Source organism: Haematobia irritans, chromosome 4, assembly GCF_050003625.1.
Source record: "Haematobia irritans isolate KBUSLIRL chromosome 4, ASM5000362v1, whole genome shotgun sequence".
Taxonomy (NCBI): domain Eukaryota; kingdom Metazoa; phylum Arthropoda; class Insecta; order Diptera; family Muscidae; genus Haematobia; species Haematobia irritans.
In genome coordinates this window covers 68,413,367-68,433,673 of record NC_134400.1, presented here as the reverse complement: position 1 = coordinate 68,433,673, position 20,307 = coordinate 68,413,367, and the positions used below count along the sequence as shown (strand labels likewise).

General features: G+C 35.2%; 1 protein-coding gene and 1 long non-coding RNA gene across 2 annotated transcripts; both read left to right on the top strand.

Moving 5' to 3' along the window:
• Window positions 1–5,832: 5,832 nt before the first annotated feature.
• Window positions 5,833–6,786, top strand: LOC142237169 (uncharacterized). Its single transcript, XR_012722375.1, has 3 exons — window positions 5,833–6,143; window positions 6,208–6,313; window positions 6,379–6,786. It is a non-coding gene; the product is annotated as an uncharacterized LOC142237169 (long non-coding RNA).
• A 3,979-nt stretch (window positions 6,787–10,765) lies between these two features.
• Window positions 10,766–14,688, top strand: LOC142235541 (uncharacterized). Its single transcript, XM_075306791.1, has 2 exons — window positions 10,766–13,144; window positions 13,282–14,688. Exons 1-2 carry the CDS (start codon window positions 10,766–10,768, stop codon window positions 14,686–14,688), a joined length of 3,786 nt encoding a protein of 1,261 aa, XP_075162906.1.
• The last annotated feature ends 5,619 nt before the right edge of the window (window positions 14,689–20,307 follow it).

The following is a 20,307-nucleotide window of genomic DNA, read 5'->3' as shown; positions in this document are numbered from 1 at the left end:
CCATATAAAAAAAAATCTTTTGCCCATATCTCCTTAAATATGCGTCCTAGAGGGAAAAGGACTTTAAATCGTAACCACCCCTCAAAAAATTGAAAAATCCACCCAACACCTAAAAAATTGCAATTTTTATATGAAAAATTTCTTTTGCCCATATCTCCTTAAATATGCATCCTAGAGCGAAAAGGACAAAAAGGAATTCGTGACCACCCCTCCAAGAAATTGACAAATCCACCTAAAACCTAAAAAAAATTAAATTTTTATATGAAAAACTTATTTTGCCCATATTCCTAAACTAAGCGCCCTAGAGCCAAAAGGACTTTATTTTAAGACCACCACCAAAAAATTGAAAAATCCACCCAAACCCTAAAAAATTGCAATTTCTATATGAAAAACTTCTTTTGCCCATATCTTCGTATATACGCGTCCTAGAGCGAAAATGACTTTAATTCGTAACACCCCAAAAAATTTAATAATCCACTCAAAATCTAAAAATTGCAATTTTTATATGAAAAAGTTCTTTTGCCAATATCTCCTTAAATATGCGTCCTAGGGCGAAAAGGACTTTAATTCATGACCACCCCCAAAAAATTGAATAATCCTCCCAAAACCTAAAAAATTCAAATTTTTATCTGAAAAACTTATTTTGCCCATATCTCCTTAAATATGCGTCCTAGAGCGAAAAGGACTTTAAGTCGTTACACCCCAAAAAAATTAATAATCCACCCAAAACCTAAAAAAATTGCAATTTTTATATGAAAAACTTCTTTTGCCCATATCTCCTTGAATATGTGTCCTCGGACTAACCTGGTAGTTTGCAATAATAATCCTACGACTAACCTGGTAGTTTGCAATAATTTGATAGAAATCGGTTCAGATTTAGATATAGCTCTCATATATATCTTTCGCCCGATATTGACTTATATGGCCCCAGAAGCCGGAGTTTTAGCCCAATTTGGTTGAAAGTTTGCACTAGGAGTACAATTACTAGTGTAGTCAAGTGTGCTAAATTTTATAGAAATCGGTGCAGATTTGGAAATAGCTCCCATATATATCTTTCGCCCGATTTTCAGTCATATGACCACAGAGTTCAAAGTTGTAGTCCGATTTACATGAAATTTTGTACAGAGAGTAGAATTAACATACTAAATTTGCATGCCAAATTTGGTTGAAATCGGTTCAGATTTCGATATAGCTTCCATACATATGTTTTTCCGATTTGGGCAAAAATGGCCAAAATACTCACATTTTCCTTATAAAATCGCCACTCCTAAGTCGAAAACTTGTAAAGATGACTCAAGTTTTCCTTCATTTCTAATACGTATATATCGACCGATAAATCATAAATACACTTTTACGAAGTTTCCTCAAAATTGGTTCATATTTAAAGGTTTCCTATATTTTTTTACTAACATTGTGTTCCACCTCAGCGCATTAGCCGACCTAAATGTAAAATCTATAAGTATTGTAGAACTCTGTGCTGATCTGGTCAGATATACAGAATATATGTGTATGGGTGCATATACCATCCAACACATTGGACGGATTTGATATGTCCGATTGTCCGACTTTAGACTTTCCTTACATATTTTAATTATGATAACGTAAAAATTAATTTTACAAATTTTTTCGCACATAAAACATATTTACGATTCTGATCTTCGTTTGTTCACTTAAATCTACTTACAGTAATAACATCATACATATAGTGTGACCACCACCAAAAAATTGAAAAATATCTCCTTAAATATGCGTCCTAGAGGGAAAAGGACTTTAAATCGTAACCACCCCTCAAAAAATTTAAAAATCCACCCAACACCTAAAAAATTGCAATTTTTATATGAAAAATTTCTTTTGCCCATATCTCCTTAAATATGCATCCTAGAGCGAAAAGGACAAAAAGGAATTCGTGACCACCCCTCCAAGAAATTGACAAATCCACCTAAAACCTAAAAAAATTAAATTTTTATATGAAAAACTTATTTTGCCCATATTCCTAAACTAGGCGCCCTAGAGCCAAAAGGACTTTATTTTATGACCACCACCAAAAAATTTAAAAATCCACCCAAACCCTAAAAAATTGCAATTTCTATATGAAAAACTTCTTTTGCCCATATCTTCGTATATACGCGTCCTAGAGCGAAAAGGACTTTAATTCGTAACACCCCAAAAAATTTAATAATCCACTCAAAACCTAAAAATTGCAATTTTTATCTGAAAAACTTATTTTGCCCATATCTCCTTAAATATGCGTCCTAGAGCGAAAAGGACTTTAAGTCGTTACACCCCAAAAAAATTAATAATCCACCCAAAACCTAAAAAAATTGCAATTTTTATATGAACAACTTCTTTTGCCCATATCTCCTTGAATATGCGTCCTCGCCCTAGGACTAACCTCGTAGTTTGCAATAATTTGATAGAAATCGGTTCAGATTTAGATATAGCTCTCATATATATCTTTCGCCCGATATTGACTTATATGGCCCCAGAAGCCGGAGTTTTAGCCCAATTTGGTTGAAAGTTTGCACTAGGAGTACAATTACTAGTGTAGTCAAGTGTGCTAAATTTTATAGAAATCGGTGCAGATTTAGAAATAGCTCCCATATATATCTTTCGCCCGATTTTCAGTCATATGACCACAGAGTTCAAAGTTGTAGTCCGATTTACATGAAATTTTGTACAGAGAGTAGAATTAACATACTAAATTTGCATGCCAAATTTGGTTGAAATCGGTTCAGATTTCGATATAGCTTCCATACATATGTTTTTCCGATTTGGGCAAAAATGGCCAAAATACTCACATTTTCCTTATAAAATCGCCACTCCTAAGTCGAAAACTTGTAAAGATGACTCAAGTTTTCCTTCATTTCTAATACGTATATATCGACCGATAAATCATAAATACACTTTTACGAAGTTTCCTCAAAATTGGTTCATATTTAAAGGTTTCCTATATTTTTTTACTAACATTGTGTTCCACCTCAGCGCATTAGCCGACCTAAATGTAAAATCTATAAGTATTGTAGAACTCTGTGCTGATCTGGTCAGATATACAGAATATATGTGCATATACCATCCAACACATTGGACGGATTTGATATGGTGTCGTACGGCTCCGTCCGACTTTAGACTTTCCTTACATATTTTAATTATGATAACGTAAAAATTAATTTTACAAATTTTTTTCGCACATAAAACATATTTACGATTCTGATCTTCGTTTGTTCACTTAAATCTACTTACAGTAATAACATCATACATATAGTGTGTTTTGCTCTTCTGTTTCACGCAGCCCGCGCTGTATATATTTTTGTAGACAATAGACTCATATGTCAAGTTATTGTACTCAGCGGTACTGAATCGATGTTCTTCCTTCCTATCCACTGTTTTTACTCTCTTAGAGTTATTTATAAAAAATCGTTTACTGCTATCCATCTGGAATAGTCCAATAATCGGTAAAGTTATTTTCGTTTTGCTATTGGAATTATCTGTTTCCTTTCGAATTATCTGAAATGAAAAATTAATCCCCAAACATGCGAATTATTTCACAGAAAAAAAGTGTTTCGTAAATTTAAGAAGATTTTTACAAGAATTTTCCAGAATTTTAATTTATTTTTCGTATCTTCAACGAAAATTAACTACTCGAAAGAAAATTTTACAAATTCTAAGTAGCAATCGTTTAGTTCATGGCCTACAAAATACGATGGAAATTTCCTTAAAAAAATTCTTAACTGGTAGTTAAAAATTCGTTTGTCATGCTATAAAACTACTTGTGAAATGTAAAGTATTTTCTAAATAATAAGTGCAATTTACAATAAGATTTTTTGGTATGAGAAAATATTTTTTTAGATAACATTTCATGAAAATTTTGCAAATTTTAAGTTAAACGTTTCATCGTTCATAAACTGGTGTGCCTTTACGAATATTATTCTTAGAGTAAATTGTCAGCAGATGCGATGAACTAATGTATAGTACAGAGATCTTTATCGGAATAGTGGAATGTGATTAATGTAAAGATGATGTTACTTGAGTTTTGTTGTGTATACATGAGCATGGGGTTGTTTTTATTTTTGTTCATTTAGTGGTTTGTGTGTGTGTGTGTGTGTTTGTTATTCGTGGATGGTTTATTTGGCTGGATGAGGTGTTGTTTTCAATAAAGGCACATGTGTTTTTGTTGTTGTAGGGATGTTTTGGCTTTGCTTGGTTTTGTTTGGCATGCTTTAGTTGTATAGTTGGCGTTGGAGTGGGTTGTTGCATCTTTTAAGCAGGTATGCAACAAGGTGTTGAACTGCGTTCAACATATTTTAATATCATTTCCTCTTTTTCCATATATTTTATACTTTCTAAATTTCCAACATTTTGAATTTAACGGATATATTCACATTTTGTATCTTGAATTGTAATATCTCATCACTTACATTAACTGTGGTAACACTAATAGTAATAATTTCACTCAATGTCACCATCTTAGAAATAAGTTCCAGTAGATAATGTTGTATTTTCTTTTCTTAACTTGATATGTATTGTAAAATTACTTGTGCATCATCACTTGAAGCGGTAAGAAGCCTCGCTGTACTCTGAAAATATACAAAGAACTGAAATCTGATTTGCTTTCTTTTATTTCTTTATTTGCATAATTATTCAACGTTTACATCTACGGAGATCAAAAAGCATTAATACAGTCCATTCGTAGATACCGCATTTGTACATGGTCCTTTCAAACCGTCAAAAGGAACTGATTTTGCAAATAATAATTAAATACGGGGATTACGTCCATCGATTTCTGCAACTCTTTGGGATCACGTCCTAGAAGTTACGTAACGTCAACATCATTGACATTTATTGGACAAAAGAAAGGTACGTGGAATTTATTATTTTATGAACGGATTTATTGTGTGGAGTTTGGTTTAATTGAAACTTAGCGCGGAAGTACTGGAATTATTTTGAAAGTTTGGTTTTTACATTTAATCGTACCCACGTATTATTGTTAACTCTCTGATCCTATGGTTTGCCAATGTCTGTTACCGCTGGCACATAGTCAAACTGGAATTCTGTTAAGTTCTTTGAAAATAGAACAAGAACTGCTTTTTTACGAAAGCAATAACATTAACAACTGTAAATTAAAAGAAGTTGCTTTACGAGCAACACTAACATTAAAACCCTTACATACTGCCTTTCACAGTCTATACTTACATACTGTCTATGTTGACGGGATTCTCTAATGTTTACATGTATCATATTTAACATACCTACCAGAAATCCCTGCAACATTTGAAATTGTGCGTGTACTTACCTTTGCTACTCTGGCCCAATCGAACTCTCAACATTTTTTTTGCAACATTTCAAAGAACCTACCATACATTTTCAACCCTAACATCACTCTTGACACATTTGCCTTCAATGTTGATCAAACTAAACCATACATGCATTAACATCCACCTTCAACATTAACATTTTTTTTAATCTCAGTCACGCTCTTACATAATTGGCAAAATTCTTCTAAGTTCGCTGATAATCATATGCTTGGTACCATATGACAACATAGACAATACAATTTGTGTTGATACATACCCTATACTCTTAAAATGAAAGTGTGCTCAATACACTGATTCGATAAACAAACCAGGCTAAAGTTGACAGCGCAGCTGGGGTTAACGCAGCTGTCACGGTAATGACATTGCTCTCTTAATTGGGAGCACATTATACATACCACAGCCATCTCCTTACATATATGTATTGCCTTTTTTGAGTCACGGTTGCCACATACCTGCCACATTGTGGGCACTGATGGATTATAATTAATTCATACCCAATAAACACAGGATGAGAGTTTTTCAAATGCAACAACTTTTCAGTTTGAGGGTAAATATAATTTTCAACATAAATTCAACTTGACTTGAAATAGCTCATCTTCAATACATCTTCAAATTGTTTGCGAATTACTTCCAATTTGCCAAAATGTTGACGAAATCTTTGAAAAGGTGTTGAAGATAATATGAGAAAATTTGACAAAACACTACCCTAAAATGCAACGAAAAAACCATGTGGTTTTCAATACTTATTTGTGCAACGAAGTTCGTGGTTAAGTGCAAGAAATAAAAAAATGGAAAATTTTAGACAAATAACCAAATAGTTTATAAAAATGGGTAAGTGAAAATAAAAAATGATATAAAACTTTAAGGAAGTCACTAAATGTATATCTCTTTGCAGAAAACTAAAATTATGGATTCTACGTTCTTGAAAACATTAAAAAGCTGACCGGTGAAAAAATGGTGGACAATTAACTGGAACTGCTTCAAATAGTTTATAATAATTGGTATGTCAATATGAAAAATTAAATCAACACTTTAGAGAAGTCACTAAATCTAAATCTCTTTGCAGAAAACTAAAATCTTTGGATGCTACATTCTTGCAAACATCATTAAGAAACTGACCAATTAAAAATGAGTGGCTTATCGACAAGAAAAAGTTTCCAGAAACATTACAAGTGCAACCAATTAAAATTGTTAAAAACAACAAATTGTTGAAATCAACAACTTCTGGATGAAAATGTGCATCACATCGTCAGTTTATCAGTTTAAAATGGATATTATCAGTTTAAAATGGATATTTTGTGATTTCCTTCTGCTGGAAATCAATTCTAACACGCGGTCCAGTACGTTCCTAATTTTAAATTACACGCATGTTAATAAATTTTAATGCTGTTTTATGACACCAAAAGGAAGGAAAACGAATTATCAATGCAAAAGTGTTTACTAATAATGTTTAAGATATTTAAAGTTTTGTTGTTTGTTTTTATTTTGTTCTTATTTGTTGATATGTTTAATAAGATTATTATTTATCAATTGGTATTGTAGTGTTTTATGTAGTGTAGTGTATTATTATATATTATTATATATTTTATTTGGATGAAAATGAATAAATTATACAAAATTCATAGAATTTTGGCTTTGACTTTCAATTTGAAGTGGGGATATCATTCATACAAATTTAGGTTGAAAAGTATTTGCAACGATGTTAATTTTGAATTTGACTCGCATCGAAAATTGTTTGACAAATTATTGAGTAGCGATGCATTTCAATTTGAGGATAACACTTGAGATATTATTGCTAATGTGTTGAATTTCACTGTTGAGGGTAATGTCTGTTTTTTGTTGAGAACGCGATTTTCTCAACAATTTCTCAACTTGAATATTACCCTAATCCTTTGAAAAAATGTTTGAAAAATTGTTGAAATTTAGCATTTTTCAAACGTTTGTGTTTATTGGGTAGTTATTTAAATTAGTATGAGCTGGTGGTAAATTATGAACTAGAGGTAAATTATGAGCAAGTGTAATATTCAACTATAGGCATTCTTCTAAAATTTTAGTGCAGAAAATAATATAGATTTAAAAAGAATGTCCTGTTCATATTAAAATCCCACAAGTCATTGACCGATAAGGCATCGCTGTCTTTGTCGTGAACGTAGGGAGAGACGTAAAGATGTCAAAAGCCTGGGGATTGTCATTTGAAGTTAGTTTTTGTGGAGTGAACAACTATAATTGACGATCAAAAAATAAGAAAGATAACAGAAAAAAATATGCACTTGGAACTATAGCTTGTGTACTGGTTTAAATTATAAAGAAAAAAGGAGAGAAATTGGATACATTTAAAGTAAATATTGCATGTGAGCCTGTGGAAGAATTTGCCTGATGATCTGTATTTCCTATTGATGTGGCTGGTTTAGTTAACTCTTGGCGTTGATAAAATTTCTTTTGCTTGGTGTGCCTGTTAAGAAGGTTGAAGATTGATGGTGGTTTCCTAACGGTGTTTGACAACGTGAAATGAACATTCCAAATTGATGGCGAATTGATAGCATTAACGAGACGTGAGGGGTAACATCATTATATACGTTGGCTATGTGGTAAGTGGATGTTATGTATGTAGGGTTGCCAAAAATATAAATTCATAGAAAAGCGCTTAAACCAAGAATCCAAAGGGTTCAACAATTACTTACTTTTACCCAATTACATTAAAATTAAAAAGAAACCCAAAATTATATGGGAAATTCAAGAAAAAACATACCATTGTATTTAACGCTGTAAAAAATATTTTTCAAATATACGAAAAGTCTGTTTTCTTCTCATAAAGACAAGAAACAGGAATATTTAGTTTTTTTGCTTGGAATTGTCTAGTGGTCTGGAAAAATTGTTCTAGATCAAAATTTGCTATCTGGTGTATGAGCACGAAAACGTCAGCGAGGAAAACACAGTCAAAAATCAGATAGTGGGACAAATTTGTTGCTTGGTCTCATATTGTTATATATAATTTAATATGAAATAGATGTACCTATGAGTGGAATGGTTAACATATGAAATCTGGAATACTTACCTTCTGAAGAAAAATCACTTATATATGGAAAGCACTGGGAGAAAATATTTTCCTAAGAAAATAAATATTTTCCTATAAAGGAATACTTGCCTGTAAAGCAAAGTACGTACCTGAATAGATAGGCACGTATTTTGAAGTAATTGTTTAGTTCGAATTGAACTTGGAAATTGTGCTCATACTAAAGTTACTTACATAAAATTGAATGAAATTGAATTGAAATTCAACGAAATATATTCTTTGTGATATCCTTGATTATTTTTTGTTTGTTTGTTTGATCGACATATACGAAGTGCCTCTTCATATGGAAGCAAAATTGAAATAAAAATCAAGGGAAAACCATTTTTTCGTGGTGGTTCTTTTTTATTGGGTTTGGGACCAAAATTGGGTTTGCTCTTCATAACAAATTTGACACATACTTGGAATAAAACAAAGGTTTGTTCATTTGGGAGATTTACATAAAAAGCATTGCGAATGAACATTTATTGCAATAATATTAATTATCAACGAGTTTTTGTGGTAAAGCTACAATAAGCTTTTCTGAGTGTATATAAGAATGATTTCCCGCATCTGGAATTGCTAGATTTAAGTAAGACGTAAACGTGAAACCACAAAAAATTGTTGGTCCCAAAAAACGGATAAGCTTCATTGAGTCTAATGTAAAATTAGAAAAATTTGAAAAACTCAGATTGCAAACCATTCGCTAGGAAGTTTAGTGAAACTTTTGGTATAAGTTGGTTGAATACATATTGATACAGATCTGGATTTTCGTACACCGTGATCAAGTTTTGGTTTCACAGGAACGAACTTAATTACATTAATTGATTGGAGCAAAATACACTGAAAAAACTATTGTCGTGGGATCAAAGATTTCATATCTTCCGAATAAGAATGCAAATTTTGCTTGGCATGTAAAACGCATGTCTCTAATATAAAGTTTTTTCCTTGTCCAAAAGTGAATAAACTTTTCAATGAAGTTTTTTTGTCCTTACAATTACTTAAAAATGTGTATCATAACATGAACGATAAAATTTGTGGTGTAAGGTTAACGTGACTTTAATAATTCAGAAAAAAAACCTTTAAAATTAACAAAATTGTCTTTTAATTTGTTTCCTTTTTGCATCTTGCCTACAAAGCAAAAATTCGTTAAAAAAAAATAGGATATGTTTTTCAACACCTTATTTTAAAGACATTTTTTGCTTGAAACATATCATAATTTCTACTGGAAGTCGAGTCTTAATTTGGAAACTAAAGTTGTCGTTAACTCTTTTTTAGAGGAATTTGATAGCATCTGATGAAAAGAAAGTCTGAAAAAAATGAAAAATTAACATTTGCTTCCTTGAAACAAGTACACAAAACCCAAATTTTAAAAGAGAATTGCGTCTTTAAATATCCTTGATTATCAATCTGGATATTTTGCTGTACTGTAAATTGTTGTGGATATTTAAAACGGAGAAATTTTTTTATTGTTGTATTTTTATTGTTGCCACCTATCCTATATGCATTCCACTTATATTTCAACGTTTGATTGTATCCGTCTTATACATTAACGGAATTGAATTTTTATGATTTAGGTTAGGTTAGGTTAGGTTATGTGGCAGCCCGATGTATCAGGCTCACTTAGACTATTCAGTCCATTGTGATACCACAGTGGTGAACTTCTCTCTTATCACTGAGTGCTGCCCGATTCCATGTTAAGCTCAATGACAAGGGACCTCCTTTTTATAGCCGAGTCCGAACGGCGTTCCACATTCCAGTGAAACCACTTAGAGAAGCTTTGAAACCCTCAGAAATGTCACCAGTATTACTGAGGTGGGATAATCCACCGCTGAAAAACTTTTTGGTGTTCGGTCGTAGCAGGAATCGAACCCACGACCTTGTGTATGCAAGGCGGGCATGCTAACCATTGCACCACGGTGGCTCCCTATTTTTTTTTTTATGATTTGGTATTGAGGAATCTGTATCTGAAGGTTAATTAGAACTGTACATTTACCTACTGTTATACAGGTTTATTTTACTTTGCGTATACTGCTTCATTTATCAGCGCTGTTGATTTACATTTTGAATGGAATAATTTATCAGCGCTGTTGATTTACATTTTGAATGGAATAATTTATCTGCTACTCTCTCTGGTATATCGTGTTAGAATTAAGATGGCTCTTTCGGAGTAGTAAACAAAACACATTCTGGGGCTTGAATGTTAGTCTGAGTGGTATCATACTTCGTTAACATTTTCAAATTTTTAACATTGCTTTGACATTTACGGAAAATTGACCTTGAGGCGATAATACCCACTGAATTTGTCCGATATTTGAATATTCTACTTTTTGATATTTGGGATCAAGAAACTTACTGAAGTACTTTGATATACAGTTGTGGTTGGGAGTCTAAAGGGAAAATTATGTCATCACAGAAGTTCATCTTTTTTTCGGACCAAGTGGTCACCTTCTGCGCCAACTTCGCTGCTATAGATATAACTGAGCATACGCTATCCAGTCTCCAAGTAGATCTGGATGATTTAGATCGTCGTTGGCATTCATTGACTCACGTTTATGAGACTGAGATGACCACTCATGAAGGTCTAAGCAATACGGAAAAGGAATCGATGCATTCCAAATTTAATGAATCTTGCAAGGCGTACAAGACATGCAAAACTTCTATGCTCGATTTAATGGATATTGAGAGAAGAAAAATGGAAGGGTCTCTGCCACTGGCACGAACTGAAAATAAAGCTGCTGATTCTGACAACGGATTTTCTGTGAAACTGCCTCCTTGCGACACTGAACTTTTCAGTGGAGGGTATGATAAATGGCCGGGGTTTAGAGATATGTTCTCAGCCATTTATATTAAGCATCAAAAACTGTCACCTGCCCAAAAACTGTTTCATTTAAGGGCAAAAACAAGGGGTGAAGCTAACCAAATTGTGAGACAATTTGCTCTGACTGATGACAATTTTGGTTTAGCATGGGATGCTCTACGACAGCGCTATGAGAATGAAAGAATTCTCATTAACCACCAATTAAGGAAAATTTTTGAAGCTGATCGGGTTACTTCGGAAAAGGGAAAATCTCTTCGTAATTTACAGTATACGATAAACAACTGTCTTTCGGTACTGAAGACCTATAATATATCGGTTGTTTCCTGGGATCCCATACTAGTTTACTGGGTGTCCTCAAGGTTGCCCGATGAGACGTTAACGGCATGGGAGAATTCGCTTAATGACCACAAGCAGATGCCATCTTGGGAACAACTTGATGATTTTATTTCGAGGCGTCTGAACATGTTGGAATCAATAACTGATATGAGAAAACCATCAAATCCACCAGTCAACTCCCAGAAATCCAACAGTTACTTCACTAAAACTGAAAATAGTTATAAACCTTGCAGGGCTTGTAAACAGAATCATTCACTGCGTACATGCACAAAATTTAAATCGTGGCCTCTCTCACAAAAGAAAAAATTTGTCAATGAGAATAAACTTTGTGAGAACTGTTTGGGGTACGGTCACACTGTTCAGAATTGTCAAAGTGACAATGTGTGCCAGAAATGTCAACAGCAACACCACACTATTTTACATCAGGATTCCAGTAACACTGAGAATCGCAGGGCGACACAACGAAGTACTCAATCACATGTCACGAGTTTTCATGTTGAAACTGAATCTAATCACCCGACTACGTCGGCAGCTGTTTATAACGAACCGATTGCTCATGTCCATACAAACTACACTCGCTCTTCCGAAAGAACTGTTTTACCTACTGCGTTAATTGAGCTGGAAAATTTAGGCACAAGATTCATTGTTAGGGTGTTTATTGACCAAGGTTCACAGGAGTCATTTATTTCGGACAGAGTTGTGAACCGACTAGTAATTCCTACCAAGAAATCCTTCACGAGGATATCAGGTCTTGGAGGGACAGTACTTGAGAACTCATCGAAAATTTGCCAGGTTATTTTAAGGTCCAGAAAGTCTGACTTTGCGTTACAGACATCCGCGATAGTTAGTTCTAATTTAAGACATTTAATGCCAGCCTCGCCGGCGCACATTTCTGAATGGACGGAATTGAATAAATTGGATTTGGCAGACCCAAACTTTTACAAGCCCGGACCGATTGATATGCTATTAGGAAGTGATGTTTTGCCTTCCATTATTACATCGGGAGTGAAACAGAATATAGCTGGAAGTTTATTAGCGCAAAATACGGAATTTGGATGGTTAATAAGCGGGCCACCTACTCAACGAGCAGTTTCAACGTTTGCATCATGGGCTACTTCAAATGACACCATAAACGATGATATTAGAAAATTCTGGGAGTTGGAAGAAGTCCCCACATCGAAACTGCTGTCTGAAAGTGATATGTGGTGTGAGAAATTTTACCAAGAGACAACTAGTAGATTATCCAATGGAAAATACATGGTAAGATTACCATTTCGGCAGGACTTACCACCTGAGGTGGCACTAGGACCATCAAGACGATCTGCTATGGGACAGTATCTAAACATTGAAAAATCTTTAGGGAAATCACCTAATCTTTCGTACGAATATACGAATGTATTATCTGAGTATTTAGATCTTGATCATATGGATCCAACTTCATCTACGGAAATTTGTGTCAATTCGCGGTACTGCTCTTTTTATCTACCTCACCATGCGGTTGTCAAACCTGAACGCACTTCCACAAAAGTTAGGGTTGTATTTAATGCCTCGAAAAAAACGTCTACTGGGGTTTCGCTTAACGATATTTTACACACTGGACCCACATTACAAAACGATTTAATGAACGTAATATTGCGATGGCGTTTTTTTAAATATGTTTTTAATGGTGATATTCAGAAAATGTATCGCCAAATTTATTATTTAGATTTTCCTCGTTTAACAGAGCTTTGAGAGTACTATGTTTTGTATATCGGTTTATAAAGAGATGTCGTCGACAAGCCTACTATTCTTTTAATACTGAATATATATCCAAAGATGAAATCCTGTTTGTCAAGTTGAATCTGATACGTTTGGCCCAACGCATTTATTTTACATCTGAATACGAGGCTCTTGAGAACCAATTACCCATTAATTCTAAAAGTAGACTGTTGACACTGAACCCAATTTTAGATGGAGATAAGCTGTTGCGAGTGAATGGTCGTTTGGCAAACTCTGATATGAGTTATAACGAACGACATCCAATCATACTGCCCGAAAAATCTCGTTTCTGCAAACTGTTAATTGAATTTACTCACAAAACCTTACTACACTCTGAACATCAGGTCATGCTTCGCGCTATTCGACAGGAATTTTATATAATACGTCTAAAAAGTGCAATAAGACATTGTATAAGGAATTGTCGTATATGTACAATCTATAAACATCGAATTCGAACCCAGATCATGTCAACATTGCCAACTGAACGTTGTACATTTTCATTGCCTTTCACTAATACTGGCGTCGACTTTGCTGGACCCTTTGAACTTAAGACATCGAGACTCAGAAATGCTAAATTGCAAAAGGGTTACGCGGCAGTTTTCGTATGTCTAGCCACTCGTGCAATTCATTTGGAGGTATGCTCGGAACTAACTTCTGACGCTTTTCTCTCGACGTTTAGTAGATTTGTAGGAAGAAGAGGGCTTCCGAAGAAAATGTTCTCTGATAATGGAACAAACTTCGTAGGTGCCAATAGGACTTTGACTACTGAGTACAAGAATTTTTTAAGGAACGTACAGCCATCTGTTTCTGAAAAATATAATCTGCATGGGTTTTCGTGGCATTTTATTCCGCCTCATGCTCCTCATATGGGAGGACTCTGGGAGGCGGCAGTAAAAAGCATGAAAACACACTTAAAGAAAATTGCTTCTAATTTGAAATTCACTTTCGAGGAATTTTCCACCTTGCTAATTAGAATTGAAAGTATTCTAAACTCCCGACCACTATCCCCCATCAGCGAAGACCCAACTGAACTGATTCCTCTGACCCCTGGCCATTTATTAAGGGGAGCTGCTTTGATCGCTATCCCCGAGGAGTACTCTGATGATTTGACTTTAGTAAATCGGTGGCAAAGATTAAAAACTTTACAGATCCAATTTGCAAGACGTTGGAAAACTGAATACATTTGCGATCTCCAACGACGATACAAGTGGAAAACTACTCAACAAAATTTGAAAATTGACGACTTTGTCATTGTAAAGGAAGATAATCTTCCCCCTAATGAATGGTGCCTGGGTAGAATTGTGAGGGTATTTCAAGGAGCCGATGCCAATGTTCGAGTAGCTGAGGTACGCACACAGAATGGGTTAATAACGCGCCCCTTAGTAAAACTCTGCATTCTTCCGACTGCTTAAACTTATCTCCACCACTTCCGTTCATATCCTAATAAATTTTACGTTTTTAGCAATATGTCTAGCCACCCCAAGTGCCGTATTTGCCAACAAAGGCATACTTTAAAAGATTGCGCGAAGTTCCAGCAAATGAATGTCCATCAACGTCGTAAGGAAGTAAAGGAGAAAGGCTTTTGCTTCAAGTGCTTATGTTCGTCACACACTCGTGATTGGTGTAGATCCCGCAAGACGTGTCTGGTTTGCAACTACAACCATCACACTATGTTGCATGTCGATAATCACCACGGACAGGCAAAGCTTCGTATAAGCAACCGAGTACCAAAAAAAGGAGTTAAACCAGTCCCCAGAAAACATGATACTCAATCATCAAAGTCACGAAAAGTCTCTGCCTCTCGTTGTCCATCTGTCTCACTGCCCTCGCCCAAAGAGAGGTCAAAACCACTAGTACATGAGAGGTTGCACAAAAAACCTAAAAAGCACGTCTTCCTTCCCACTGCGCTAGCAAAAGTTTTGACTCCACACGGCCATCACAAAACAAGACTGATGCTCAACTCTGCCGGATTACAAACGATTATCCTTCGGTCTCTGGTATCTCGCTTAAAACTCAAAACCACTCGCGAAAATGGAGAGGAGTTTTGTGCTATAAGTTTACAATCATACTATGACCCAGCAGCAAAGATCCAAATCTGTGGCGTAGTCAAATCTACATTCAATATAACTCTTCCTAAATCGACCACAGAAGAAAGATTACAATCGATTTATGAACACTTAACTGATTTGGCTGATCCTCATTTTTGTAAACCAACCAACGTCGAAATCGTAATCGGGAACGACATACTCACGAAGATTCTCCGTGCTGGTCTAACACAAACTTCATCAACAATGCCGATCGCCCAGAGCTCAATTTTTGGTTGGATCATATCTGGGACTTGTTTTTTCTAAATTGCTACACAGCAACGGGGCCGGCATGTTGAACTGCGTTCAACATATTTTAATATCATTTCCTCTTTTTCCATATATTTTATACTTTCTAAATTTCCAACATTTTGAATTTAACGGATATATTCACATTTTGTATCTTGAATTGTAATATCTCATCACTTACATTAACTGTGGTAACACTAATAGTAATAATTTCACTCAATGTCACCATCTTAGAAATAAGTTCCAGTAGATAATTTTGTATTTTCTTTTCTTAACTTGATATGTATTGTAAAATTACTTGTGCATCATCACTTGAAGCGGTAAGAAGCCTCGCTGTACACTGAAAATATACAAAGAACTGAAATCTGATTTGCTTTCTTTTATTTCTTTATTTGCATAATTATTCAACGTTTACATCTGCGGAGATCAAAAAGCATTAATACAGTCCATTCGTAGATACCGCATTTGTACACAAGGGAATATAAAGAAAGGCATGGAATATTTTCGATTTTTGAGACATATATTGGTGTTTATTTATTAAACCTTTTAAATGACAGTTATTAATATTTTATCGGTAGTTTAGAAAAAAGTTATTAAGAATATTTAGTAAAATATGTTGAAATTGAAAGTGTATTGAAATTTTTATTATTCAAGGTAAAAACTTAATATTCAATTCCAGATGAATTTGGAAAATTTTTGTTTATCTCAGCGTATAGTTTAGTCATAAATTGGTAAGTATTTTGTTAATATGGCTTTCTTTTAAAAATAATATTTTTATGTATATTATTATTTGTTAATTAATTTTTTGGAAACCAGTTTAATGTTTTTCTTTGTTGTAAAAGCAATATTTAATTTCAGAGCAACTCCAGATGGATTCAAACAAATTTAAAAAATAGAGAATTGGTAAGTTTTCTTTTAAAAATTCGCTTTCTTTCAACTAGAATATGTATACGTTTTTATGACCGTTTTATCATCAAAATTACAGGTTTTTAATACCTTATTTTAGTATTTCTTTAATCAAAATTTTTGGAAACCAATGTAATATTTTTAATGTAAAAAACAAATATTTAATTTCAGAATAACCCCTTAAAAATTTGGAAAAATTTTTAGTACTCCTTTGCTTGTAATTTAATAGTGAATTGGTAAGGATTCTTTAACTTTCTTTTAACCCTGTACAGTCATCCTTATATTTTGTATATTAACGTCATCCTTCGTCATTTTGACTACGGCTCATTTCAAGACGCTATAATTTTCATCGTGAGCGAAAAAGTGAACCAAACTTGAATTTATTTTCTTATTCAATTTGGTTTTAATTAGTATAAGAAAAAAATTCAAAACGGTCGAATAAGTATAACTTAAATTTACCATTTCCCAATAGACTAGAATGCATTTTAAATCGAAAATGAAATTACGTGTCGTCATTTTGACGAATGATGACTGTCTAGGGTACTAGCATCCACTAACACCGCTCCAGGTTTCATTAAAACATCGGAGGGAAATTGGACAACGTCCAGTGAGGAGTCGTTGGAGGTACTTTTGGACACACACTTCCCTGGAAATCAGACGGTTGAACCATGTTCCGGCGGTGTAACAGAGGCTCTGCGATCATTTCCTATCGAGGAAATTGTGTCGGAATCTAGAATAAAATGGGCTTTAAATAGCTTTGGACCATTCAAATCCCCCGGACCTGATGGAATTACTCCGGCGGAGTTACAGTCAGTGGCTGAAAGAATTATCCCCTGGTTGACGGTGATATATAAACGATGTGTAAACTTAGCATATATTCCAGAAAAGTGGAGGGAAACAAAAGTCGTCTTCATACCTAAAGCAGGAAAAGCCTCTCACTCGAGTGCGAAGGATTTCCGACCAATCAGCTTATCCTCATTCCTACTTAAGACCCTGGAGAGGATGATAGACATGTATCTTAGGACTAGCGTGGATTCAAGTTTGCTCTCGAAACGACAGCATGCATACTCGAAGGGCAGGTCGACTGAGACCGCATTGCATGAACTAGTCAGCTTTATTGAAAGCTCACTATCTGTCAAAGAATACACAATCGTGGCGTTTCTAGACATCGAAGGGGCGTTCAATAATGTCCATCCGAGCTCGATATTAAATGGACTGACAACTCTGAATGTTGATCCAGGTATACTTAGGCTGTTAGACGAACTTCTAAGGAAGAGACGCATTTCAGCCACACTAGGACAAGCAAACATACAAAGGTATGTGAACAGAGGCACTCCTCAAGGAGGAGTTCTATCACCTCTTCTTTGGAATGCTGCTATAAACAACCTTCTGGTTTCCCTAGAAAAAGAAAGGATAAAAGTGGTGGCATACGCAGATGATGTGGCGCTAGCAGTCAGGGGAAAATTCCCATCCACAATCAGAGATATGATACAGAGAGCTCTCCGGATGACTGAGAAATTGGCGAAAGATAATGGTCTTGGTGTAAATCCAGCAAAGACAGAACTAGTCATGTACTGCAAAGATCGCAAAACTCCCACGGTTAGGCCCATTTCCTTGGGGGTACTGAAATTCCCTTTGGTGAGTGTGCAAAATACCTTGGCGTTATTTTGGACAGAAAGCTGAATTTTAGGCTTAATATTGAAGAGAGGGCGAGAAAAGCCACGGTAGCTTTGTACTCCTGCTAAAAGGCAATAGGGAAGAAGTGGGGACTAAAACCAAAAATTGTGCATTGGCTATACACGGCAGTAGTTAGACCTATAATGCTATATGGTGTTGTAGTCTGGTGGCCGGCACTCCAGAAACCGACTTGTTTAGATAAAGTTCAGCGTATGGCGAGCTTATGTATCTCAGGCGCATTTAGTAAGACAGGAACAGACTCCCTTAATGTCATGCTACATCTATTGCCTTCAGACATTTTGGCCAAACAGTCAGCTGCAACAACGGCTGTGCGGTTGCGCGAGCTATCGCTGTGGTCGGAAAAAATGTACGGTCATAGTTCGGTCCTCAAAGTAATGCCAGATGTGCCTAACGTAGTGGATTACACCCTGGCAAAACCACTTTTCGACAAAAAGTTTGAAACTCTAATTCCCAACAGTGAGGCGTGGTGTACACAGACCCCGGGGAATAAAAGATATATAGATTTCTATACTGATGGCTCCAAATTAAATGGACATGTGGGGTTCGGAGTATATTCTAAAGATCTGGAAATTCGAATAGCGAAAAGATTACCTAATCACTGTAGTGTTTTTCAGGCTGAAATATTGGCAATAAGAGAGGTGGTGAATTGGCTGAGAAGTAATGTTCCAACAAATATTGGCATTAATATATACTCAGACAGTCAACCTGCAATCAAATACTTGGACTCTGTGTTCCTTAACTCGAAAACGGCCATAGTCTGCCGCAAATCTCTCAACGAGATGGCTGAGCAGTACAATATTAACCTAATATGGGTGCCTGGCCATAGGAATATACCGGGGAACTGCGAAGCAGATGTGTTAGCAAGGCTAGGAACTACCTTACATATTCCAGGGGAACTAGAATCTGTTGGTATGCCTCTGGCCACCTGCAAGCTCTTACTGCACGAGAGGGCTGTTAAGATGGCCAATGTTCGATGGGAAAATTGCAAGGGTTGTAGCGACACCAAGCAAATATGGCCCCATTTAAACTTAAACCGCACACTAGATATGCTAGTGTTCTCAAGGCGTCAGATAGCACTCCTGATATCTGCTATAACGGGTCGCTGCCTGATAGGCGAATATGCAAAAACTATAGGTGCGAAGTATAATGACTATTGTATGAGCTGTCATGATGTGGAGGAAAAGGAATCAATTAAACACCTCTTGTGTGAGTGTCCTGCTTTTTGTGTAAGACGTAAGCGAATTTTAGGAGCATATAGCTTTAGATTACTGGCTGACCTGGAAAACGTTAACTTAAGCAGTTTGTTAATGTTTTTGGAGCAATCTGGTTGGTTCCACAAAAGTAAATAATAGAGATGGTTCAGTGGTTAAGACTAGAAGTGCCCATATGTAATAGGTACTTTTAGTTAAATGTAGTATCACAATGGACTGAATAGTCTAAGTGAGCCTGAAATTTAATCGGGCTGCCACTTTAACCTAACCTAACCTAACCTAGGGCGAAAAGGACTTTATTCGTGAACACCCCCCCAAAAACTTGACAAATCCACCCAAAATCTAAAAAAATTTCAATTTTTATATGAAAAACTTATTGTGCCCATATCTCCTTAAATATGCGTCCTAGAGCGAAAAGGACTTTAATTCAGGACCACCCCCAAAAAATTGAATAATCCTCCCAAAACCTAAAAAAATTCAAATTTTTATATGAAAAACTTACTTTGCCCATATTCCTAAACTAAGCGCCCTAGAGCGAAAAGGACTTTAATTCAGGACCACCCCCAAAAAATTGAATAATCCTCCCAAAACCTAAAAAATTTAAATTTTGATATGAAAATCTTATTTTGCCCATATCTCCTAAACTAAGCGCCCTAGCGCGAAAAGGACTTTAATTCATGACCACCCCCAAAAAAATTGAATAATCCTCCCAAAACCTAAAAAAATTGAAATTTTTATCTGAAAAACTTATTTTGCCCATATCTTCGTATATACGCGTCCTAGAGCGAAAAGGACTTTAATTCGTAACACCCCAAAAAAATTAATAATCCGCTCAAAACCTAAAAAAATTGCAATTTTTATATGAAAAAGGTATTTTGCCCAT

Coding starts and splice junctions, on each gene's coding strand:
- LOC142235541 (XM_075306791.1), top strand. CDS start 10,766: ATGTCATCACAGAAGTTCATCTTTTTTTCGGACCAAGTGGTCACCTTC. Junction 13,145..13,281: donor TACAAAACGATTTAATGAAC/GTAATATTGCGA, acceptor CGGTTTATAAAG/AGATGTCGTCGACAAGCCTA.